This window comes from Enoplosus armatus, chromosome 21, assembly GCF_043641665.1.
Source record: "Enoplosus armatus isolate fEnoArm2 chromosome 21, fEnoArm2.hap1, whole genome shotgun sequence".
Taxonomy (NCBI): Eukaryota; Metazoa; Chordata; class Actinopteri; order Centrarchiformes; family Enoplosidae; genus Enoplosus; species Enoplosus armatus.
The window spans coordinates 13110655-13136102 of NC_092200.1; the positions used below are offsets into that span (position 1 = coordinate 13110655).

A 25448-nucleotide genomic window follows, 5' to 3' on the forward strand; every position below is an offset into this window, starting at 1 on the left:
CCTATGTACAGTGTGTCAGCGTGTGCACATAGCATCTCTTTGTAATGCTGTCACCCACTGAGAGAGTTGTTCATGGTGGAGGTTACCCACAGTGCAATGCTCTGTCAGTAATCATGGGGGGGTTGATGACTCACTGTCATCTCTTTGATGCACAGCATCACATTGCTTTTGCCTCTCTATTACTCAGATAAGTAAAGGGACGGATAAACTAAGAGAAAACAGAACAGAACAGAAGAATGCTATAAAAATGTTTTACATTTCACTACTCACCATGCACAACGACTTAGGATGAGGGGATTTGTGATATGAAGAGGAAAGAAATAGATGGAGGGAAGGATGGAGGGAGAGAGTCGGAGGGGTGAAGGACGGACTATAAAGAATGTCTGCTTTAGATGCAGTTTGTCCCCTAGATTTGTCATCTGACACCATCCCTCAAACTCAGCACTTTTAGTGGAGAGGGACTGCTGAGTGCTTCCCCTCGAGAGGACACATACACACCCACCCACACATAGACATGCACACACAAAAACACAAATGCACAGGTAGCATCTTCACAATGTTGAACAAGTAGAGCCATTTTAAAAATGGTACGGAATTCCTTCATACCATTTGAAAAACCAGATTTTCTTCTTCTGAAATTCTGTCATTAGCCACCCATTTATTAAATACAATTAAATAAAGCACCAAAACATAATGTATTATACCTTACATGGCCAACTGAGCTGAGCATGATGCATGTTTCTGAAAAGTCTACAAGTTTCCCATCTCTGGTCAGATAAGTAAAGAAACTGGTCAAGCAGACCAAGTTCAAGACACTGTCTGCCAAGATGAAACATGAAGCATCTGCCTGCATCCAGCCAAAAACGTCTCTCGGCTCCTTAGTTTAGACATTATATATTCCTCTTTATGTGGAAAAAAATTGAATCTTCAGAGAGAGATCAAAAAACAAATGGTAAAATCACAAACAGCTGGGGGAATAGAGCCAGAAAGAGATGACATAGACACACTGCTTAAGAAATGGACTTCAAGACACACAGAAGTGAAGATAGAAATCTGCCTACACGCAAACATACAAGTAAAAAAATACATATAGAAAATATGAAATTCTAATCAACCATTGTACACTTTTCATCCCTCTCCTCAAGGAGATCCAGTGAGCAGAGAGGAACAGTGGCACAGTGTCTGAACAAACTGTCATCTAATCACTTTGTTTTATGACTTCTCATATGTCTTGTGACTGGATGTTAGCGATTATGGCATTATTGATCAAAGCTGTCAAAAGCCTACAGGAAAATTGCAGTTTGAACACTTCCTCAACCGCCAACCTCTTGTGAGAAGGTGAGCCACTTCATATACTTCGGTTCTTTAGCAGTCTCTTTGCAATCTAGTTTGTTCAAACAGTTCAGCCTGCGAGGAGAAGAAATATAATTTCATAAATCCTCTCTAAATTAAAACGTGAAGGAGTGGGTATTGACGGAAGCGAGTTAATCCTGCTGTGAATAGGGACAGGAGTGGGCTTTGGAAAATATAAATAATATTTGCAGAATTAAGACACAGTCCACTGTACACACAACACACTAACAGCATACACTGTATACACACCCACATACACACACATCAATTAACACAGTGTGAAAGAATATTTTACGAATGTATACATATGCAGGCAGAGACAAACCCACAGACAGAAATACTTGGGAAGACATCAGCACAGTATATGAATAAGATACAATATCACATATACACACACACACACAGTATGGATACACATACTCACTGAAAACTGAATGTGGAAAGCTCTCAGGTGATTTTTTCCACTGTATTGTCTTCCTTCCTTCCTTCTTCTTTTTAAAATGTAATTTCCTAAAGCTTATAAATGCAGCATAACATTCATGAGCCAATAAATGACCTTCAAGCATACTGCAGCACCATGAGAAAAAAAATAAAGAAAACAAAAGGCAATGCAATAAATCTGTTTTATTCTGAGTGGATGGTTGAGTCTGGTGCTCTGTGCTGGGTTATTGCTTTGCAAACCCATGCAGCTGATATATGGAATGGGTGGAGATAGTTGGAGTGAGGTCGTTGATAGGTTTATTGAAATGTCACTGTGAGTTGTGCATGTGTAAACACTCTAGCCTGAAGAGGGCTGTAAGATGACTCAGCTTAATTGTGTGTGTTTGTACGTTCTATTTACCAGTTTGTTGTGTGTATGTCAGACATGGGTTAAACAGAATTTGCACATAATTCATAGTGATGGTTTTAAAAAATCTTATAATGCAAGGCGACAGGACAACAATGTATAGGAAGGTGCAATGTGTGCCAAGGAAACTGTATTTGCTACAGACCTTGGTCTACCACCGTGTTGCTGATTTAAAATATCACATGATTGTTTATGCTGCCCTGGGGAAAAGCATCTCCATTTCGTTCTCCTAATGGTTATATTCAACCATGCTCACTCCTCTCCAGCTGCGGCCTGGAAATACTTCTCTCTGGACATCATAAACTTTATATCTCATAAAAAACTGTATAGCAAGGAAAACACCTGTCAGAAATACTAGTGACCCACATTGTTTTTTGACTCACAATTCTATGAGGACTCATGTCTACTATAGACAACCTTATATTTGTGCTGTGTTCTTTTCTGTTTTCTTCTGCTCTTTAGTGTTTGTTTCTAATACTTTTGGGGAAAAGGGGCTATATTTTTACATTTCTGAAGAACAGATTTCCAGCAGAACAGTAGGAAGCAGAGGAGACTGATGTTGTTGATCACTCCAAATATTAACATACAACATTCCACATATGCTTGGATGAGCAGATGAGACATTATTACTCCTATTTATTGACTACAAGTTATTTTAGAAGACAATAATATTTGTGCAAGTATGCTACAGCTACAGTAACTTGCCATACAAAAATGTGTTTCCATTATTACAATCTCGTCTGTGGTTTTTTTTAAAGTTATTTAAAAAGTTTTATTAGCCTTGTTTGGGTACATTTAGGTGCACACAATAAAGGCAGCAAATTTGAGAAAAGAAATAGTCTATTTAAGCTGTTACTGCACAAACAGACAGCTCTATATAATGATCCCTCTGATGCACCACTCCCTCCACCTCCGCGCGAACAGGTTTGTTCGGAGCCAAGACATTACAAAAATGGTACTGTGCTGGTATCTATACCCCAGCTTGCTCTGGATGACAATAGAGCTCTAAGAATGATTGGAAAATGACATTTAATGTCTGAATATATTCAGAGAAGGTGCTTCACTCCGTTTCAAATTACCATAACAGTGTGATAAAATGATATTCCTTGGTCACATTTCAAGATTAAAAGCAACCAATAGTATGAGGCTCAAGGGTCAAAGCCATAGTTCGCAGATGATAGATAAAAGATGCCTGTTGAAGAGCAAAAAGTAATTAAGGAGTTGGCTGATGTGATTACCCCCAACCCCACCCCTCTCCTTTCCCACTATGTTCCTGATTTCATGTTAGGTGGTGTTAGTTGCAAAGAGCAACCTTTTACAGCCTCTGTTATCTAATTGAGGGCTGGATGGAAAGCACTTTAGCTTTTAGCATTTGCTCCATAATGGGAAAGGGCATGAGAGAAGACAATAAGGGCTAGAGATGCATGCAAGTGCAAAAAACATGTGTGTGTGTGTGTGTGCATGTCTTTGCACATAATACAACAGAGCAACTGGCCAGACAAAATTGATTCACACACCTTTGTATTCATCTTGTGTCTTGTTCCGCAGTCCTTTGAGATCATGTTTGCCTGTATTTCTTTTTGTCGCAATTCCTTAAATTCCTTACTTGTTACTCCTTCTGTTATCCATCCTTCCAAGTATCAATCTGCATCACCATGAAAATTCATATCGCGCATGATTACTTATCTGTCAGACACCGTTACCAGCTCTGGTTTATATGAAGTTGCCACCTGCTGCCATGGTCTGTACAGAATAGCCCAGCACCGCAGACATCAAGGTACAGGTTTATATTTATTCTACCTGAAATACTATATACCTTATTGCATCAGTCATTAATATTCATTAATATTGCTGCTAGATTACTGTCACTATTTGAAAGGAACTAAAACATTTGTTTGCCTTGCAAGGCGCCATCTGTCTCATAGAATGTGTATTTCTATGGTAAATGTAACAAATACAAAAACAATTATTTATAATTGTTTGTTTTGGGGTTTTTTTTGGGCTTCAGCTACAGAAGCTCCTTATTTTCCTCTTCGGTTCCCATCATTTTCCCTTCTTTGCTTCTTTTATCTCCCCTTCTTTGCCTCCTTCATTTGTCATTCCTTCCAAAATCCATCCCTGCCTCCTTCACACGTCATTCACTCTTCTATCTCCTGTCTTCAGATAGTTTCTTCTCTCCGGAACTGCTTTCTATTTCTGTCACACTTCTTTCACCTTTCTATCCATCTTAAGTCCTGAGCCCTTTCCTCTGGCACTTCCTGCTACCTTTCCTTCTGACCGCCTTTATTTCCTTCCATCCATCCACTGATCTTTTCTTGATCTTGCTCCTTCCGTTTCACACTTCTTTCTACCTTCCACCTATTTCCTGTGTTCTTGTCTTCCCTCAGCAAAAGTCAAAAAAAAAAATCCCTTTGGACCATTTCCATATTGTTTCTTCAATGCTAAACTACTACTGTTTTGTGAGGCCAACTATGGTATGATAAAAATATGCTTGAGTCCAAATCTACTTGCAGTAGATGAGCTACAGTCCCACTAGGTCTTCCTAGATTTGTGTTAGGGATTATCCATATGTAAGCAATGGGGTAAGCCTTGTAGACAGAGAGTGTGTGTGTTTGTGAGAGAGAGAGAGAGTGTATGTGCTTGTATACAGCATGTATGTAAGTGCCCATAAGTGTGCATGCTAGCCAGAACTCCAAGGAGAGTGTATGAGCCATAAAACCATAAAAAGGGTTCATTAGGGTATAACAGAGAGGGAGATGACATGCAACATATTTCCTTTCTCAAGATCATTTCCTTGCTGGACACAAACACACACAGGCAAAATTCTTTAGCAGCAAATGGAGCACTGAGGACTGAAAGACAGAAAGAAATGTCAACAAGGCCTTCTGGGAGTAACATGTATTTCAGCAGGGCATTGTGGGTAGCTGAGTGCATCCACACGCTCTTGACTAACACACACTAGCACATACGACAGAAAAAACCAACCCCAAGCCACTAAGGTTGAACCTCCCATCCTCCAGAAATAACTTGCTATGTTGTTGACTTAATGTAGAGTGACACATTGGGCTGTCTGCTGGCTTACCTTTGGCCAGCCGGGCCCACGGGGCAAACACGCAGTCTGCACCTCCACCCTATCTCTGTGTCTCTGTTTCTGAGTCACACTCTGTCATTCTTCTCCTGTTTGCTCCTCCTCAGTTCCTCACTCTCTCCTTCATCCATCTACTTTGCATGGCCATCTCTCCTTACATCAGAGCTATCACGACTTGCTCTGAACTTTCTCATAGCCTCATTCTCAATTCTATTCTATTGTATTCTCAACTCCTCTGTCTCCTTTTTGTTATCTTTCACTTCTATTCTCACAAGGACCTTTGCTTTTGTGTCCTTCTAATTATTACTACAGCACTCTCTGTGTCTGTGCAATGATCTGGTTGTAATAAAAAGTGCTTTATGACCCTCTCTGTATTGATGGCATGTAACAACATGGCATTCCTGTCTGTGCGTGACAGAACAGAGGCAGAGAGAAACTAACACAAATAGAAGGGCAGGGAAGGAAGGAAATGAGGGAGAAGAGAGTCCAGGGGCAGTAGTGTGGGGAGTTGCAATGGGATGAGAGTTGAGGAGAGGTGAGGAGAAGTGAGGAGGAGGCAAAGAGTGCCGACACTGAGCTCAGGTGTTTCAGTGCTGTTCTCGCATCCCCACTGGAAAAAGACCTCAGCTCGTTTTAGGATCAAGAGTATCCTTGTCAAGTTGGTCACGCAGCTAACAGTCCAACTTTTTTTTGTGCATCCGAATCTGTGTGTATACGTGTGTTTGCATGCACGTGCACATGTGGTCAGGGGATGTGTATGCCATTGATTGCTCTACTTCCTCAATGAGCCCTAATTGGCTGTTTCAATGACCAAATGTCAGCGGAAATTCTAGGTTGGAGTTGATTATCATTGATTGATTGGTGACAGACCTCCAATTACAGCTGCGTCATCAGCAAAGTATGCCATAAAAAGCTCCTTTATTCTGCTCGATTTACAAAATGGCAACAAAATGTGAGAAAATGTTTGAGATGTAGTCCCACCTGTTAACCAGAACTATTTCACCTGAGAGCCAGCTGCATGATAGTACAGCCATAGTTTTAACAGCTTATTGAAATCATCAGTCGTGGGCAGCACTAACGGCCAATTAACATACTCAGAGCTGCTTGTCCTAACCAGGACCAACTGTATGCATAGCACAGCTACCAAGGACACTTGTTGAAACTTGTGGAGTCTTTCGGGGGAAAAAATGACACATTTCTGAAATGTGCATTGTAGTATACAAGAAATCTAAACACTAACAATGACTGTTGTGGCTTATTCCAATTTGTCCAGAGCCATTGCTCTTACTGTAATTGGTTACAAGTGTCTCCTGCTCTCCCTAAATCCTTCATTTCATTTCTTTCAAATGTAGTTGTGCTGTGATTGAGCTCGGCAGCAGTATGCCTATTGAATTTTGTCTACTAGCCTGTAGGATTAAGGAAAGATTATTAAATGGCCCACTGGACAGATTTTGGACTTTATCCATGAAAAGCCAAGGAACACCCTCCGACAACAAAGCAACAAGTAGCATCTGGTAGATGTATCTTTAATTTTGTCCCTCAAATATTCCACTCTTTTCTACACTTGGTTAGTGAAATGGAAACAACACACGGTCACACCTGTTAGAAATGTGTTGGCTTGGCCCACAGCAGCAGAAGAGGGTACTGTCTCTGCTTCATGTGCCTCCTCTACAGTGATAGCTACTGAGTCTTATGTCTCACTGTCTCCCAGAAAATGACAGGAAGAGATTTTCTTCTCTCTCTATCAGTGTCCCCTGACAGTCTAGCACTCTCTCTTGTTCTCTCTTTGCTTTGTCTACTTCCCTCTGTGGTTTCCAGACCCAAGACTGCTGGCTCCATTGCTATGCTTCGAGTGATCTGCAGACCAAGTTTTAAATGTTTAATGCCACGTTGACAGACCCAGTCCACAGCCATCCATCCAGGAGGACCAAAGCAGGCTGGTGCCAGGTGAATGAATCACCTTTCAGAGGCAAATTACAGATGCACACAGACCCTGATCAAGAGCTCCAAAAGGTGAGGGAATAAATCTTCCCTGACAGGAAGGTTGTGTTAGCCTTTACACCCCATATCGCAATGGAGGTGAAGGAGCAAAGTTGGTCTGAGGCAGGCCACCTGAGGGAGGGAGTGCAAAGCAACAGGGGAAGGTAAAACGACAGAAAAGCACTGTGGGAGGCAGAGAGAGCAGGAGAGAAAAGGGACTGATGGATGGTGACAAAGGGAGCCGAAAAAAAGATAACAGACTGAGACAGATGAAAGGAGAATGGGAAGGAGGAAGTGTGTGGGAAAGAATAGACTAGAAAAGACGAGAGAGGGAAAGCGGTGGAGGATGGTTAGGATTGCAGAGTCTGATAAGGTCATGGAAGCAAGTACAGAAAAGTCTCAGAAAGTAATTCCACAGTATGGGGCAAAATCAAGCAAATAAAGCAGAAGAAATAGAAATTAGGTTAAGTTAAGGGGAAGAAAAACTGACAGATGACTGACAAGTTACTGGCAGCCCACTCAAGCAGACTTGTAAGACAGATGGAGAACAACGGGGGGAGTGACGAGAGGGGGAGGTAGAAAAGGGAGAGAAAAAAAGAGGTTTAGGAAGTTAAAGTTAGAGATGGGAGAGTGGGGATACAAAATAGAAGAGAAAGAAGGGGGAATAGAGAGGGAAAACAACAAGGATAATAGGGACAATAATTAACAGAAAAGGAAACAGAAAACAGAACAATATGAAATGGAGTCTGGAGAAAGACATAGGGGGTGGGAAGCAATGGGGAGAAGAAACCCCAATTTGTTTAGCCAGGAGAGGGTACAAATAAGGAGGAAAAGAGTAAGGATGGAGAGATGAGAAGAGGAGAAAGAATCAGAGATACCCAAGAGGAGGGAAGAAGACAGAAAATGAAGTGAGAGACCGAAAAGCACATTTTTTAGAACATCTCTACTGACATTTACATTTAGGCCAGACTGGGTAGAGCCGCTACCATGGGCATATCCCACTGACAATATGACATTTCCACCCCACAAGTGGTAGGAAAGAAGAGGAAAAAATAGCAAATGAGGTTTCACTCCCTACCACAACTAAAATATTCAAGAAGCAGTCCAGAAGCAGAGTTCAAAGGGGATTCCTGTATGATGACACGGCTTGTCAAAACTCAGTTGGAGAGAGGAGTAGGGAAATAAACTGCACCTTTGGAAAATGCCCATCTTGGCAACTCTTTTAATCTTGTTAATCAATGTAGTTTATAAGAATCAGTCACTTCATTTGTCAAGTTGAATACATGCATAGGGATGTCTGGTAGCACAGGTTGAAACAAGTTAAATTGAATTGCATATCTTCTGCCATCAGAGGACTTTAAGACTTGTGAGTTTAAAGAATACTGTATACTAACAGAAACAACAGACATCCAAAACCCAGTTTCCTCAAGAAGTTAATGGAAAAATGATATCAAATCATATTAATCAAATTTCATTCGCATGCACACCTCCAGGCTACTGGCAATGATGGATTTAAGCACAAAGTAATGATGGGCACATTTAGCAGAGACAATTTCTATGGCAACCACAAATTACTTTACCATAAACAACAACAACGACAGTGACGAACGCAAGCGAGCTCATTAGAGATGGTTAGATGCACATCTCCAACTGCCGCAAAGCACTGTGGGCATGGGGGGATGAGGAGGGTGAAGGGGTATGATGCATTCGCAACACCAAAACCTCATTTATTCCATGCAGACAGAATGCAATGAGAGAATGAAACACAGGAATGAATGATGGGTGGAGGTGCAATGGAGCAATAAGGGGATAAAGAAAGAAAGAGTGAGAAAACAACAGGAAACACTGAGAGAAAGGGAGAGAGAAAAAGAGATGGAGTGATCTGCCTTATTTCCAAGACAACTCCAATGACAGAGCCATTCTTCATTAGCCAGTCTCTTTACAGTGTATATGTCAACCCTGGCAGCCAGACAACTGCAGAGGAGTGTGATCATAATTTATCTATTTAGAATGTCGAGGGGAGAAGGCTACGGTGCCTTGCAAAGCTTTCCTGCTGTGCTGTGCAGTGTAGTGCAGTGACATATTACACTGAATGTGACTATGGAGATAACTGAAGTCAAAAATAAACTTTGCAGAACAGGGGACATAATTCTATATAACATGCCAGGAATATGGGAATGTTTCTGCCTCATAAAAATATACTCCTGCAGTGACTACAACTCCCTTCAACTGCCTAGCCTCTCATCACTGGTTACCAGTCAGTTTTAGAATTGATTTTAAGATTTTACCTTATCACCTTTGAAGCACATCATGGTTCAACTCCCAGCTACATTGCTGAATTGCTGCTCCCCTATGTGCCAGGGAGTAGCCTCAGATCATCAGGCAGGGCTCTGCTGATCAAGACTAAGGTGACCGGGATTTTGCAGCTTTGGAACTCCCTGCCCGAGGATCTGAGGCTTGCTGAATCAGTGACATCTTTTAAACCACTTATCAAAATGTATCTTTTCAAAAAAGCCTTTTATTAATTCTGTTTTACAATATACCGTATGCACAGTTTTATTTCCAACTATTCTTATTTGTTTTATTATTAGTATTTATATTTATTATTGGGGGTTTTATTCAATTTTATTTCTGTATCATTTTAATTGCTTGAATTTCTTTGCCTTATTCCTGAAATGTTTTAATCCTGGTTCAACCATCTAAGGCACTTTGTAACTTTGTGCAGCATAAATAAAGATTATTATGTCTCAAATATGAAAAGGCTAAACAAAGTTGATAAAAGTTAGCTCTTAAATTGTACTCAGAGTATTAAAATCACAATGATAAAAACATTCTTTAATAAAAAATCTGCCCTACTGTGTTTGCTTCTATCAAGCAAGTGTGCATTGATGTATTTATCATTTAGTATGTGAAGGAGTTAAGCAGATTGCTACAACACTGTACATGTAACTGACTGGACAGTACACAGACAGCAGCTTCTCCTATAGGATGTAGGAAAAATGTTTCTTTATACAGTAGGGTTATAGGACTGAATTTAAATAGCCAGTCAATAAAATCTGATTGCAGATCCACAGGCAGGATCAAACATCCCCTTAAGTGTGTCCTCTACAGTATATTCAGTCAGTTCAAAGCCAGCACAGTAGTCACAAAGGTGTTTGCAAACACGTTTGACAGGAGAAAGCAAATGAGTAACACTCTACGCTCCCAAAACAATTATCAAGGAAGTGCCCCTAAGCAAGGCACTTGACCCCCATCTACCCCAGTAGAGCTGCTCAGTGTCCAGCAGAAGAGGACTGTTTGTACTGTAGAGCTCCCAGGTGTGATTCTGTGTCCCAGTTCAGAGGCTGGATTATTTGAAGGACAACACCCCTGGGTACTGGGTCCTTTATAGGACCTAAAAACCAGACTGAACTGAACTGAACTGAATGTGATGATATATACTCACAGATACCAAAACTAATGATGCATTCAGGCACCTCTTGCCTCCTCATCAAAAGTGTAAATACCACTGGGAAAGTGGGGCAAAATGAATGATACTCCTGATTACAATATGACTTATAATGTTTCATTTAAACAGATGATGGATGACAAATAGTGTACAAGGTAAATCCATATAACTTCCATTTCTCTACAGATAATCTGACTGCAAATACCTGGTAAATATGACACAGTTCCATTATATTTCCCAACTCTACAAGTTGGAATTTCACTGGTGCACAATTGATTGCAGAATACATCCAACTGTAAAAGATATACCAGGAGTGTCCTGGTTATTAAGGCAGAAGAAGGCTGCATCTCTCAGGCCTTGTCAGCTCATTATAACATGTTTGGTCTACAACTGCAGGCTCTGAAGGATCCAGCCCCTGAATTGGAAAACAGTAACAGCGGAGCACTGTCCAAAAGAGCATGTAGAATCAGCAAGCATTCCCTGGATAAATAAGGTTAAAAAATGCCAGTGAACTGATAAATACGTGGGCATTTTCTGAGCTCTTGGCCTCCCCAGCTCTTTATTGGCTCTTTCCATCACAGAGTAATCTTTCCATTTTCTCCTTTTCAGATCGATAGGGACTGAGGGAGAATGAAAGGCCTATTTCCTCTCAAATAGGGATAAAGCTTAACCACATGGGGCCGTCTCATGTTTTCTAATCATGTCAGCCAGACTACAGGACCAGATGAAGTGGCACAAAGTGTAAAGAACAAGTCAATCTTTGAATTGTAGTACACAGACTAAAGTTAAAATGATTCCAGTCTGCTAAAAAAAGAAGAGCCATAGTTGTTTAAGGGATATAAATAACATTGTATCATTAGCACAGTGCAGATTTAAAGGCAGAGTGGGAGAAACAGTCAACAGAGAAAGCAGCTTCAGTGAAGTGGTAACCCACACTAACTGATGAAAACAACGGAGCTTGAAAAGTGAAAGCAGTGTGGAGCCTGTATGGGAAAGGCAGCCTTCACACCCACTCAACAGCATCTGCTGTCTGTGGTGGTTTTGTGTAATGGGGAGAGGACGATGGAGCAACTGAAGGACTTAGCAACAATGTTTCTCCACTTCTATCCAACAGGAACATCTCCCCAGGTGTCTGACCCCAACGCTTAGCTTTGCCTGTAAACAAAGGGCCCTGACAGACACGTTCAATTAATCGATGCTTTTCTCACACATCCCCGTGCAGTTTTTCAAGCCTCGCTCATAGCCCCAGGATGCTAGCTCACTCCACCATCACCACAGCGCACGGCTGTACCACTGCTGAGCCCTGCAGAGCACCTCACACCAAAGACAGGCAGACTAATAACAAAGGATAAATGAATATTGACGCAGTGAAACTGATTTTAAGTCAATCTTACACTGTTTACTACATTAGCTGAGGTTTTACAGTATCATCCTGGAAAAGTCTTGTTTATTGCCTCATGCTGGCAGCTATCCAACAGATCATTATTGCTCAAGGAATGAGAGGCTATCTGCAAAATGTTTCCATTAGCATTAAAGTTGCAGTCCTACCTGTAGGTATTCCAATACAATATATTATTAGCATTCAGGATGCACATTAGCCCTTTGGCTATTGCAATATTAGCATTCAAGATATTGCTAACAAGTTCATCAGCATGCAGGCAAACGCAAGCCTGAGCTAGATTTGAGGCTCAGGTAGCATTAGCATGCAGATGGTTGTGGGACTTTGTGGTGGGGATGGAGGAGGGTGCAGGCAAGTGATTAGCAGGAAGAGCTCTTACTTCACATGCAGGATCAGCGTTGGGCTCTGTCACAGCGTTAAGGGCTAATGAAACAGAACTTGGGTGAGGAGAAGGAATAAGCAGGGGGAGGAGGGAGAGCAGAGGAGGGGTCATTGGGATCCTTACAGTGGAGCCATGATCACATCCTTATAATGGAGGTCTCACAGTCTGACACACACTAAAATCATGCAGAGATGCACAAATGCACTCGTCTGTTTTGGTTTCATGCAGGTACGGGCATATGGACGCACAGTTTACTTCAATTATGTAAAAAGTAATCACAGATACACATGCACAATCACACACATACTCAGGGGGTTGCAGCATTTTGGCAGTAACCAGCCTGTTTACGAGTGGATAATCCAAGGTCCCTGTGATTAAAACAGCTCCAAAGCGCTCCTGACACTCCATTACCCAGCATGCCCCGGGTGAGGCAGGATTGTACATATTGATTTCACGCCTCATTAGACTTCCTGTCTAACAATGTCATTGTTCTTCCTGGTTCTACAGGATTCTGCATCGTTCAGAAATGACCAGATATAACTCTGGGAGGGGACGGTGGACACATAACAAATGAACACATTAATATTGAGTTTGGGCTTGTTGGTGCATCATGGGGGAAACCTTGGCAGGCTGCAGACTTTTGACCCAGTTTTCAGTTGTCTGCATAGCTATAGTTCTTTTATTTTATTTGCCTTCAGTTTTATTACAAAAGGGATCATACCCCAGTAAAATCTCAATATCAACTGAGAGGGCTAGGTGTATCAGAGTAACACAGAATAGATTTTTCCATCTCATTGTTTTCACGCTATTCACGATTTCTAGCTTCTAACACGTCGTTTATAAAAAATTGTGTTGGCAAGGGGGCAAGTGTCACTGTGCCAGGCATACAGTACACTCATGCAAAGCAGAGCACTTTCAAATGTTGAGAGCTGATTCATTTTTAGATGAGGTTAAATGCTTCTACTAATTCAAATAAAAAGTCTGGTACTAGTACAGGAGGGAATCAATACTGAGTACATTCATCGACTTAGGGGAGTTCCCACCAGGTGTGCAAGAGCTGTGCCTAAGTCCTGACTGCTGACAGACGCAGCACCTGCAGCTGGCCATTACAGAGGCAAAGAGCATGTCCTGCCTTTTTTAAATTATCAGCACAAACTGCAGTTGAGGAAGCACTATTTCTAGAAAGCTGTATATTGTAAGCACAGCCCTATTCTGCATCGGCTTTGATGGAAAAGTTTTCACTTTGTGGTTGTTTCTCCCTGAGAAAGTTTTTGGTGAGCATCCCAGCAGTCTTAGAGTGTTTGTATTGGATCATTTATCCCCGCCACAGAGAGTGTACAAACAGCATTGTACTGTGATTCCACTTTCACTGATTGACCTTCAAACGGTAATTGGCAAGTCTGGTTTGGTAGTTGTCTCGGAGTGCTGGGTATTGGATGGCTGCCACTGAAATTCAGCTTTCTCTCTTTTCAGTCGCTCTCTCTCATGCCCGATCTTCCTCTTTTTCTTTCCCTTCTAATTTATTTTCCAACAAATAACCAAATGTCTCTCAAAATCTCTGCATCTTCTACATGTGCTCCCTGTCCTTCCCCTCCTCTCTCATCCCACATCTTCTCACCCCCCCCACCCCACTCACATATACGTACATTGCACGATTTTCATGTTTCATCTTATCGCTCTTGCTTATTCTCTCTCTTCCTGCTCGCTCTCTCTTTGGCCCACAGCATGGCAGCTGGAGTAGCATGTAGCTTGCCAGCTGCCAGTTATGATGATGGTGACAGTACAGTGGGGGTGCTGGCTGGGTGATTTTGACTAAATGGAACATTGCAGCACCACTGGCAGACACAAACTCAAGCATGCACACACACACTGAACTACACACACACAACAACAGTGCCAAAGAGCAAAACAGCCTTCGGGCCAACTAATAATTCTTCCCCAGCCACAGCCAGGGTGAGGCAGCTGAACACCACCCTTTTCTGCCCTAGTCTCTCTCAGATGCTCTCTGTGACGAAATGGCAAGGGGATACTGCTACCGTGACATACCTCCCACTCAGGCATGCATAAAAATCATTACAAGTCACCTTGGCAGCTTTTAGCTTCATCTAAAAGCCACAAGTCATCATCAGGAATAGGACTCTCACATTAAAACTGCACCTGGCATTTGTGAGTGAATCAGGTGTTCTGAAGGCTGCAGAAACACACTGTAAGATTGGATAGCACACACAGCAATGCTACTGAATGAATAACTGCAACGGCTGGAAAACACTTCACTGCAGTAAGACAGGTTTCGCTTCACCGTGTTATCCGATATCTGTGTCTGTGTGTGTGCACGCATGTGTGTATAAAAAGAATCCGTGTCTCCCATCCTGTCCTGCTGAGTGTGTTTACTGGCAGAGCTGGGCGATTTCTTCCCTACCTAACAGACAACAATCTCTTAGATTACAGTGTACTTATCCACATGACTTACACACCTTTACACACCTTTACACATACAAGTAGGCAAGCAGGCACAGGCCCATAAACAGCCCTACTGCATGCACAGATGAGAATACTGTCTATATAATACATATGTGCAATTAGTCCAGTCACACCAACACACACACACACACAGTATGCACCGAGCCCAGAATGTCCGCCAGCTAAATGGTCTGTTCCCATACTGGCACAGTGAAAGAGACAAATGTTGAAGGACACTGAGGACACACACAGAGTGAAAGAGGCACCAAACCCAATTTTCAGCCTGAAAACCACTGGCAGAGCGGCTGGCAGATAGGTTCAAAGCACAAAAAGCTTTGAACCAGCACATCCACTCCCTGAATGTGCTGTCAAAGTTCTAACTGTAAAGTGGTATGAGAGTGTCATTTCAGAGTTAACCACTGCCACGGCAGAAAGAGTACGCATTATGCCATCATAGCAGCAAGAAACCTTGCAATTTCTTTTGCATAAATTGAAGGTTTACATGGTCCTCCGTGTCATAGATTTCAGGTTCCACACACCTATCAAACCCTTTCAAATCACGATTGATAATTTCACAATTGCTGTCAACTGGAAAATAAGTTTTTCCTGTTTGTGAAATGTTAGAATTTCAGGAGTCACAAGGTTTCTCATCAGCTGCTGTATTTGATAGTTGTGGGAGTTTGTGGGAGGATTAATTTCTTCCCCAACATTTTGAACCTGAGTTAATTTATACCAGCTGCAAAACAGAGCTGTCAACCCCAGCAATAGGCCGGGTATCAATAAAGGGGAGAGAATAGGAGAGACAGAGATGGACGGCGAGGCAGAGAAGCAGAGAAGTCTATTTGGATACACACAAACAACAAACACACCTACACAGATTAACCTTCGGTGTAAGTTGTAAACAACACCTACACCAAATCACTTTTAAAACAACTTCTATAAGTGTTGGAGGGTGTCAAAGTAAGATGCACAGTAAATAACCACAATAGTAGTCAAGCTTAGTGACAGCATATTAGCAAAAGGAAAGTTTTCAGCTCACTCTAAAGGCCAATGAAGTGCACTCAAGCCCCAACAAAGAAAAGGAGTCTGGAGAATAGCCGGCAGTCTGGAGGATAGAATACATTACCCTCTCTGCTCTGAAAAAGACCTTGATCCTTTCAATACGCAAACTGAAAGCCTCCATCAGTTGTGAACCCTTGATAAGGCGAGTGGTTTATGGGTACTTTCAGCTCACATGCAACAAACTCAAAGCCAGATGAACACAGTGTAGTTCAACAACATTCAGAAAGAGCAAGTGAAAAAAAAACTATATGACAAAGATGACAACGATGATGACAATGATGGCCAGGACTACAACTTTGACAATGTCCATGAAAATATTAATAAGGACTACGTTTTAGGTGGAAAATTGCATTTTTTGTTATGTAAAAAATTCAAATGCAAACAAACCTTTAAACAAACACTTCCAAAGATGAATCACAGAATGCAGACAACAGTATCACGATTTACAATACTTTTGCTAAGAATTAAACTACTTATTATACATATACCAAATTATGTTATTTTAACTCCTTCCCAGAGAAAAAATTCTGAAAGCAACAATGCTACAATCCAAGCACAAAAATAAGTTCCTCCCTGTCTGCAATGACCTCACACAGGTAATAATCATACCAGTTTTAAGGGGCTAAACTATTACATGACTTAATATTTCAGAACAATTATGACATTTCATTTCTGTACAAACATCAGTGATTTGTTTTCACAAAATGCCTTACCAACAAAAGAAATGTTAAAATTGAATATGTAATATATCAATATCAAACATCTAAATGGTGCTTGCACGCATTATCACAGGTGGGAGTCATTTTAGGTTAGGAAAAGAAGAAAAGTACATTCAAAAATAGTAATAAAAACAGTCAGAGCCATTTTCTGTAATAATAACTAAAAGCTTATAAAAGCACAAAATAATTACATAACCAACATGAAAGACAGACCTCGTTACATTTTATTTAAAAGACAGCATCCAGACAAAAAAAGCTCTAGTCATGTAACTCAAGCAGCCAGCAGGCTCTAAGGGAACATAACACACATTTTTTAAACACCCTAAAAGTGTTCTTCTTCCAAAGGATTTTTTTTTCTATGACTGCTTAATACCTTAACATAATTTTTACCTTCCAGCGTTTTTTGTCTCTTTTTTCTTTGTGTTTCTCTGGCTCTAAAGTTTGCCAATTTGCCAACAATTGTTTATCAACCCATAACCATAATGACCATAATCTATGAATAATAGAATGTAATTTGAAAACAATAAATTGGCTGGATGCTAAAATGTGGAGATGAAGGATACAAAGCATTGCCTTTTTTAAGCCACAGTATTTTTCTCAGGAAAGATGAACTGCCTGCTGGGTGTTACAAACAGCATTCATTAAACTCATTATAGGTGGAATCATTAAATCAGAGTATCAATCGGGGATAAAGCACAACATGAAATAACATGCAGATTATAATTTAGCAAGAAACAAGGTTAAATTGCCAGGGCTTCTTCCAGAAACAGAGCAGGACATTAGCTCCAGCTAAATGAAAATATGCACATTGATAGATTGTAGAGCAAATCAGCACTGGATAAATTGGTCTCTGAGGATCTCCTGAGGCAAGTTGAGACATGATGCAACATAGTGCAAAGCATCTTAAATGGCTCCCTCCAACTGAAGCAGCACAGAAGCTGTTAAATATTAAAAATCTAACAGGAGAGATAGCCAGTTAACATTTATCTGAGAATGTGGAGATTTTGCATGAAGCAAATTTCCTGTTGAGCTTTATGACTTATGTACCTTCAATTTGACCCGCGCTTTTAGTGGACTTAAAACGGGCAACTCACAAAAATGTAATACTCAAGAACTCTCCTATTCTATTCAAGAGTTCATTTTCGAAAATGTGTGACAGTAATAAAAGAGTACATCTGTAAATATGGATATTGCATTTAGTCACACACATTTTGCAAGTTTCAAAACATAATATGACTTCATCAAGTCAAATCTGGGGAATACTATGAACTTCTGTGTGTCTTCCTGGTGAGGGTCCCCTCAAAAACAACTGGGAAAAAATAGCTTGGGACTTCATGTGCTTTGGGGGAGACACATGGCACATCTTCAGCAACCCCAGAGCGACAGAGGGAGTTAGCAGTGATGAGGAGTGCAGTACACAACGATTTGGCCATGCCAAGTGCCAGACCCAGCGTTACGAGCAAGCCCCATGAGGCCCGGAAAAACGAAAGTAGCATGACTACCAAAATGAAAGTAACATGACTACAGGCTATAAGCTTTTCAATGTCATGTATCTTGATTAAATCTCAGGGATCTTGCTGGCATAGAAGTATAGTGGCCACTGTGCTATATGATTGGGTCTCTGTGCGGGGAGTCGCACCAACTTTTCGCTATGACCAGTGCAGACATGGCCGGCAGTCATGGGCTCACAGGTGTTTTTCCACAAAAACAAAGAATCAACAAATAGCATACAGGAGAAGATACTGCATTCCAACAGGCCTGTAAGCTAACCTTAGCCTAGGGCACACTCATTTATTTTTCTAAACCAGTGAGTTTAAGATACTTACTAGCCCTCAAATTATAAGGGAGAGCATTTGTTTTTTAAGTTGGGCACATTAAGAGTGAACTGACAACCAAGATCATCAAGAAAATGTTTAGGACTATCATATTGAAAATGAATCATTGGATTTAAATAAAGCGGTGGATGTTTTTGCGCAGAGGAGGGGGAGAAATAAACCTGCTGGTTTAAGATAAGACATCTCAGTCTTACTGTGTGTGTTAATTTTATGATTGATAAATATCAGGTGCATTTTTGTTGAGTCTATTTGATTTTTAATTTCATGTTAATGCCAGTCCTGCATTAACACGTACAGTAATGGTAGCCTACTCATGAGTGAAACAAATTGCAATGCAGTCAAATGTATTCAAGTAAATATATTTTTGCTGCCAAATGGCATTTCATTAAGCAGACGTGATTGAAGGATGAAAAAGCAGGAAACTATGCAGAGCGCAGAGCACCACTTAGAATGATCTTGATCTCTTTTTACAGTTTAAAAAATTTCAAGATTTAAATGTGCAACATGCTTTTTATAAGTCAAAAGAAGGAAGAAGAAATGATTTCTAGTGCTATAATCACATAAAGTAATCAATATCAAATTTACTCATGTTTCCATTCAGTTTGTGTGTCAATCCACTTTGTGCAAGGCAGAAAACTTATTAAGCCACCAGCTAGCGTTAATGCTACTTGAAAGTAAATTATACATTCTCTGAAACGATGGACAGAAATACAATTCGCCCATGACAAAAAAAAGTAACTAAGACATTTTCCCTAGAAGCACAACTATGTTGTTAGCTGGTGGCTAACAGCTGCTTGTCCTGTGAAGTACTAGCACAGCACGTCAAATAAATACAAACATGCATGCTCACTTCGTCTTGTAAAATACACCAAACAACATGCACATAATTCCGCTGCTTACCCCACTTACAGGCAAGCCCCTTTGTAGAGTGAAATCCCAATGATTATGTTATTTCTCCCAGTGCACTATACCACCGCTTTATTTCGGGCAGTTTTACAGATCTGCATGATTCACGTGGGTCACATTTTCAGGTCAAAAAATCCGGAAAAATCACATCCGTGATTAAGTTGAGGTATCAGTGGTGTTGCCTTGTTGTGTTTTCAATGCAGTGTGTTTCTTTTCTGCATGGTATGAATAGGTAGCCTAATGATCATTTCAGCAACGGTTATGCGAGTATGAACACGGGAAATCAGACGCCTGTTCAATTACTTTCCTCTGGCGATGCATCTGTCAAATTCAGAAAAAAGAGAGGGAAAGATATACAAACGTAATATTCAGAAGTAGCAACATGCTTTTATCACATCAGATATACTTCAGATCCATCCTGTTTCACAAATGTGGAGATCTGGCCCACTAACTGGCAAAGACAGCAGCAAATAAGTCTAACTCAGAGCTTTAAAACAACCTTTCATGAACCTATGAGTGGTGTCACAGACACATCATCTTACCCTCTGACTGAACACTGCATGAATTCATTGTCACTACTTCCCATTACTAATTGTGACTCTTTAATAAACCCCAGGCTAACAGTAGTCAGAAATAATTTCACTAAAATGAATATACCACGTCACTTTTTCTTTAACCACCAGCAACACACACATTCACAAGCAGACAGATGGTGTCTACTAAATCCAAGCAATGTGTGTATCCTGACATGTGTGTGTCCTCGCCGAGACATCACAGTGGAGAGAGGTGTGTGTTAGGCATGATGATGTGCCGCAATGGGAGTGGGCCTGCTGGGTTACTGGAGCAATATGTTCATATGCAGGGACACACACACAGGCATACACACCTGGACAGAGAATGTCAGTGTGAGGCAGAGAGCGTGTGGCAGCTACATTTAGAGTTAACCTATCACACATTTACATCATGCCTCTATTACACACTTGCAAATGAATGCACACACGTAGTGCACACAGAAAGCCACACATTGTGGACTGGGTAGAAATCAATGAAAAATATGTTCTATATTTAATATGTGCTGATATAAGGACATATTAAAACCTTCACATAAAATACCACATTTCTGTGTTGTCCACACCATCAATTATTATGTGCAGACATTAATGTGTGCCTGGTGTGGAAATGTATTGTTCATAAAATATCATGGTGTTGTGCACATAGACCTGCATATCATACACATACACGCTACCTACAAGCAACACTGTAGGACCACAAACAGAGGGATGACTACAGGGAGTGCAGGTGGAGGGAGACTGTAGAGGGATATAGTGGAACATTTTGTTAAACATATGCTAATTTGCAGCTATTGATTTTACAGGATTTTTTTAAAGCAAAATCAATGCAATAAATGTGTCTTGTTGAGACTGATATGGAGACATTATGACAACAGGACTTGACTTACAGTCCAAATGTGAGTGCCAATACTATTTGTGGAGAAACAAAATGCTTGCCCCTCTGATCTGTTAAGTTGATTATAAATTTCAAATGATTGTTTCTAAAACATTACTAATGTAGTTACTGTAGAGCCATTTCTATTTGGTAACTATCCAGAACAGCCACTGTCTGCTACTGCTGGCCACTAATCAGATGGAGCACCTGGAGGTCAAATACTTTGCTCAAGGATACGTCAGCAAGAATGAGGATGAAAACCCCCACAACAATAAAGATAACCACCACTACGTTATACATTACACAGTGGTGGATATCTTATTAACTCACTTGTATCAATGTTGCATTTGTATGGTGTGGATCAGTAAAGTTGCCTGGATCTGACTAAATCAGGTACACTTCCATGATGCAGTAATGTTAGAGCACTGAGACATTTTCTGAAAAAAATACATTCCAGCAGTCACTGCAGCCTTTTTCCTCCAAAGTGCTGCTATGTAGAGCTGATTAACCTTATTGTAACATGAAACTCATGTTGCTCGAAAACCGTAAAATGCAAAAGCATTCCTGTTGCCTTCTGATGACTGAACAAGACACTCATTTTGAATTTTCAAAAAAATGTTTCCTCAGGGGAAACATTTTTGGGTAACGTCTATACATTTGCTCTCCCAATGGGAGGAGGGGAGCTGCAGGTTCAAATCTGGTCCAAAGCATGGATCTGACTAAACCCTGCATGCTTCAGTGATTCAGTAATGTGAGAGCACTCTCTCTGGTGAAGAAAAAACCCACAAATGAATGCCATTTGCAAGGAGAAAAAAAAGCTTAAATTGCCATCAGCACTTGTCCTTCACTCTGTAAGGCTAAATGGAATATTTTGTGGTATTAAATTAAGGAGAGTCAATGTAGATAGGCAAAATGATATATCTATGGTGTGTTGCACTGGCTGATGAGCTAAATCCAAATGAAACAGCATTTCATAACACAGAGGAATAAGTCCAAGGCTGAACACAAATCACCAAATGCAATTAGTGAGAACTTAAGGATTTTTCAGAGGGACTCTGGACTCAGAATGTCTTTTCATCGTGCAAGCAAGAGTCGCACACATGTTTGTGTGTGAGGTTGTTTGTTTTATACTTCAATACAGTATAAAATAAACAAACAGAAGTCTACTCATAGCCATCTACTGAATTAATTGTGCAAGCTTACACAACACACACATGCCCTATAGTAACCAAGGCTGAATGTGACATTTTTCTACTTAACTCCCACTTGGACACAAAGAACTGTCTTCATCAAACTCACAAAGCTGCTTCTCCTCCTTCCTTTTCTGTCTGTCTTCTTCAGTCCAACACTTTATCTCAGTAGTTTCCAAAGAAAAACATATAAATTATTATTGTCCTGCCTAAAACCTACTGCCTCTTCTTCTCCCTTTATATGTCCTCCATTCTTTCCCTATTTCTCATTCATCCTGCTAACCTGAAAGCAAGCAGCATCATGGCCCGGCCAATCCTCTTGCAGCGCTGCCGCTACCTTCTAATGCTCTCTGTCAAGTAATTGCCTTGATTTTAATGACTTTTTCAATTATGTCTACTTGGCTACAGCTCTCTCCCCATAATCTCCATCATTTCCATCCATTACACTCGAAAATTCCCTTGGCACCAATCAATCTTTGGTTTCTTTAAACACTTTAAAGCAACGGAACACCTTTTTCCCTGAATAACAATGACAACCTCTTGACCTGCCTCACAGCAAGCTGTTCAAGGGCTCTGAGGTGAGAGAAGAGGAAAGAGCAAGAGAAAGAGAGGCAACCAAAAGCAAAAATGTGCCTTTATTATCTAAACTAAACACACACATGTACATGGGAGAGTTCCTACCTGCTCTTTGACAGAGGCGAGGATGGAGGAGGTCGTCTCTGTCTCAGATCTGTCTCCATTGGAGGCTGGCATCACAGGGGGAACCATGGCCCCCTTCTCCTGCTCCGCAGGCTGCTCTGGCACCGGCATCGCTAATATGAACACACACACACACACACACACACACACACACACACAGACAGACACAAAGAAACATGATTAGGCTGCTTGCAGTTTTAGAAGTACAGGTAGAAAGGCAAGTAGAAATTGGTCATATCAATGTCAAACCAGTTGTAAAGCCTACAAACAGCTTAAGAATTTATCTTTTTTAGAGGGAGACCTCTGCTGCCACCTTGCATCTATGCAGGATTATCCAATCAATTCCACTTTCATTAGGAGAAACATAGTTACATCTTCGTCATATGGTCCATATTTTACATGGAGCACCACTTATATTGGAAGATCATCATGTGCTAAAAGCAACACCTAAAGTCAATCTATATTTGTACTGATTTGTGGCATTTCTGGCAATTTAAGTTTTGAAAAAATAGAAATTCAGATTGAGCAACTACAAATTCACACAAATTCAGATACAAATAACAGTATTTATCAAATCACTAGAAATGACCTGGTACTGATTCTTCAGAGGTTTTAAAACTGTGAGGCAAGCTTTCCCAGGGGGGTGCAGGAGAGCTGCAGGGGGACCCCGGAGTGAGAGACATTTGGCAAGATTAGATGAGATTAAAGAGTCAGGTGCATGCGGTGACAAAACAACGAAGATGTATTGTAGTTTGGCCTGCTGTTTTGACCCCCTTATCAACACGTTCAATAGCTGACACACAGCTCAGTAAGGTATTTTTAAACCCTTAGCCAATTTGCTTCAAAGTTTGTATTCCTTGTCTGAGTCATAACGCAGTCAAATCTGAACACACAGACATGATACACATATTTGTAGATTCTACTGTGGCTTACTCTTTACAAGGATATTATTATCTCTGATAAACTGATTAAAAAAAACTAAAACCATAGAAAAAAAAGATGCTCCTTATCGCGAATCATCACGTTTTAAAGTTTTCTTCAGTATCTAAGCAGTGAGAGTTGTCTGTACATCCATGGGTACATTGCAAACAGGAGCTGCAAATAGCTAATATGCCATACTTTTAATGGTGCCAATTTGCCAAAATATGTATTGTAGTGGTAAATACAACTTGCAAAGTGATTTTTTTACATTATACTAAGATGGCAGGATCTCATATATACATGACTGTCTCTTTTATTTGACTGAAAAGAGAGTGAGTAGAAATGACACTTAATATCAGCTGGAACCAACACTTAAAACATGTCAGTCAGTCAGTGTGCCAACGAGTCTACAATAGTGTGTATACAGTGTGTGCTTGTGGCATGTGAATGAGCACCAAAGCATGGATTTTAAATACAAACAGCAATTAGTCTGCAACACACACACACACACACACACACACACACACGTCTCACCTGTGTCACTGTCAGTAAGTCACTTCACAAATAGGGGTCCTTGTAGACTTGTTAAAATGTGATGCCCCACTTACTATGATTTAAATTACTTTATTCAGGATGCAGAAAAATGACACCTGTCTCTAACTGACTAGATCATTTTAAAGAGATGAGACTCTTTCTTTTATTCACTTAAAAAAAAAAAACTTAACATTAGTCCTGCATGGATAGATCTGTCTTTTTCCTTTGCTGCAATTAATCATAAGGCCTAGATACACTGGGAGTGATAACAGATGCATCATTTGACACTTCTAAATTGAGTCATCTATAAAATTTTATCCTTCTTCTGTAAAATTAATTGGAATTGTTTTTAATTATCAATAAATGCCTTTGTGTGTCTTTCCTGTCTGAGCAAAGAGCACAGAGAGAGTGAGAGATAAAAAGTCTGAGAAATCAGGAATTTGGTTTGCGAGTTTTAGAGAGAACAGACCATGGGGACAGGCTTTTGTCAATACAGCTCAGTAAAAGACTAAATAATGAACTGATTGAGTGTGGGATTTGATCGTGGAGTCTCTTGCTTTACAATTTGCCGCTAGTCTCAGCCCTTCACTTTTAACATTTGATGTGGAGCTCCAAATCTGTGCTAGCTTTGGTTAGACCCACACATTCTGTATGTAGACGGTGGTGCGTGTACACAATGTTTTACAGTTTTAAGCATTTTTTTTGAGAGAAAATCTTTATTCACAGTAATGTCATTTAGAGAGCTGATCAGACAGACGTAGGATGTAAGTGAGCAAATAGCGTCCAGCAAGTCCGCTTACAAAGTCAGTGAGGGTCCAGACAGCCTGCAAATCAAACATCCAGTCAGTCTATCAGCCGGTCAGCTAGCCACCAGACAGACAGCACGCCAGACAGGGTGGTGTCGGTAAATAAAAGATGCTAGTGAGATGGCCCGCAGATGGTTATTTTCACTCTCACTGACAAACACCACTACTGTGTCTGGCATCTCCCCTCCTGAGTGGAGATGAGTCACCAGTTTGGCTCCTGAACAACCAGAACCCCAGCAAAGACCATATTACAGAAGCTGGCTGACTGCCGCATTTCTCTTGAATGAGACAGCCAAATGTGCAAGTCAGTGGGCAGAGGAAAGACTTGCCTCACCTACTTTGTGGAACCCTGCAGTTGTTTTCTACAGTAAAC

At 40.7% G+C, this 25448-nt stretch overlaps 1 protein-coding gene across 1 annotated transcript in view; it reads right to left on the minus strand.

Annotated features, from left to right (window-relative positions):
* Positions 1-22925, minus strand: part of ctnnd2a (catenin (cadherin-associated protein), delta 2a) — a 198898-nt gene extending 175973 nt beyond the window's left edge. Inside the window, exon 1 of the mRNA XM_070927742.1 lies at positions 22797-22925. Within this exon, the coding sequence (XP_070783843.1) occupies positions 22797-22925 (129 nt within the window). The remainder of the gene's footprint in view (positions 1-22796) is intronic.
* Between the last annotated feature and the right edge of the window lie 2523 nt (positions 22926-25448).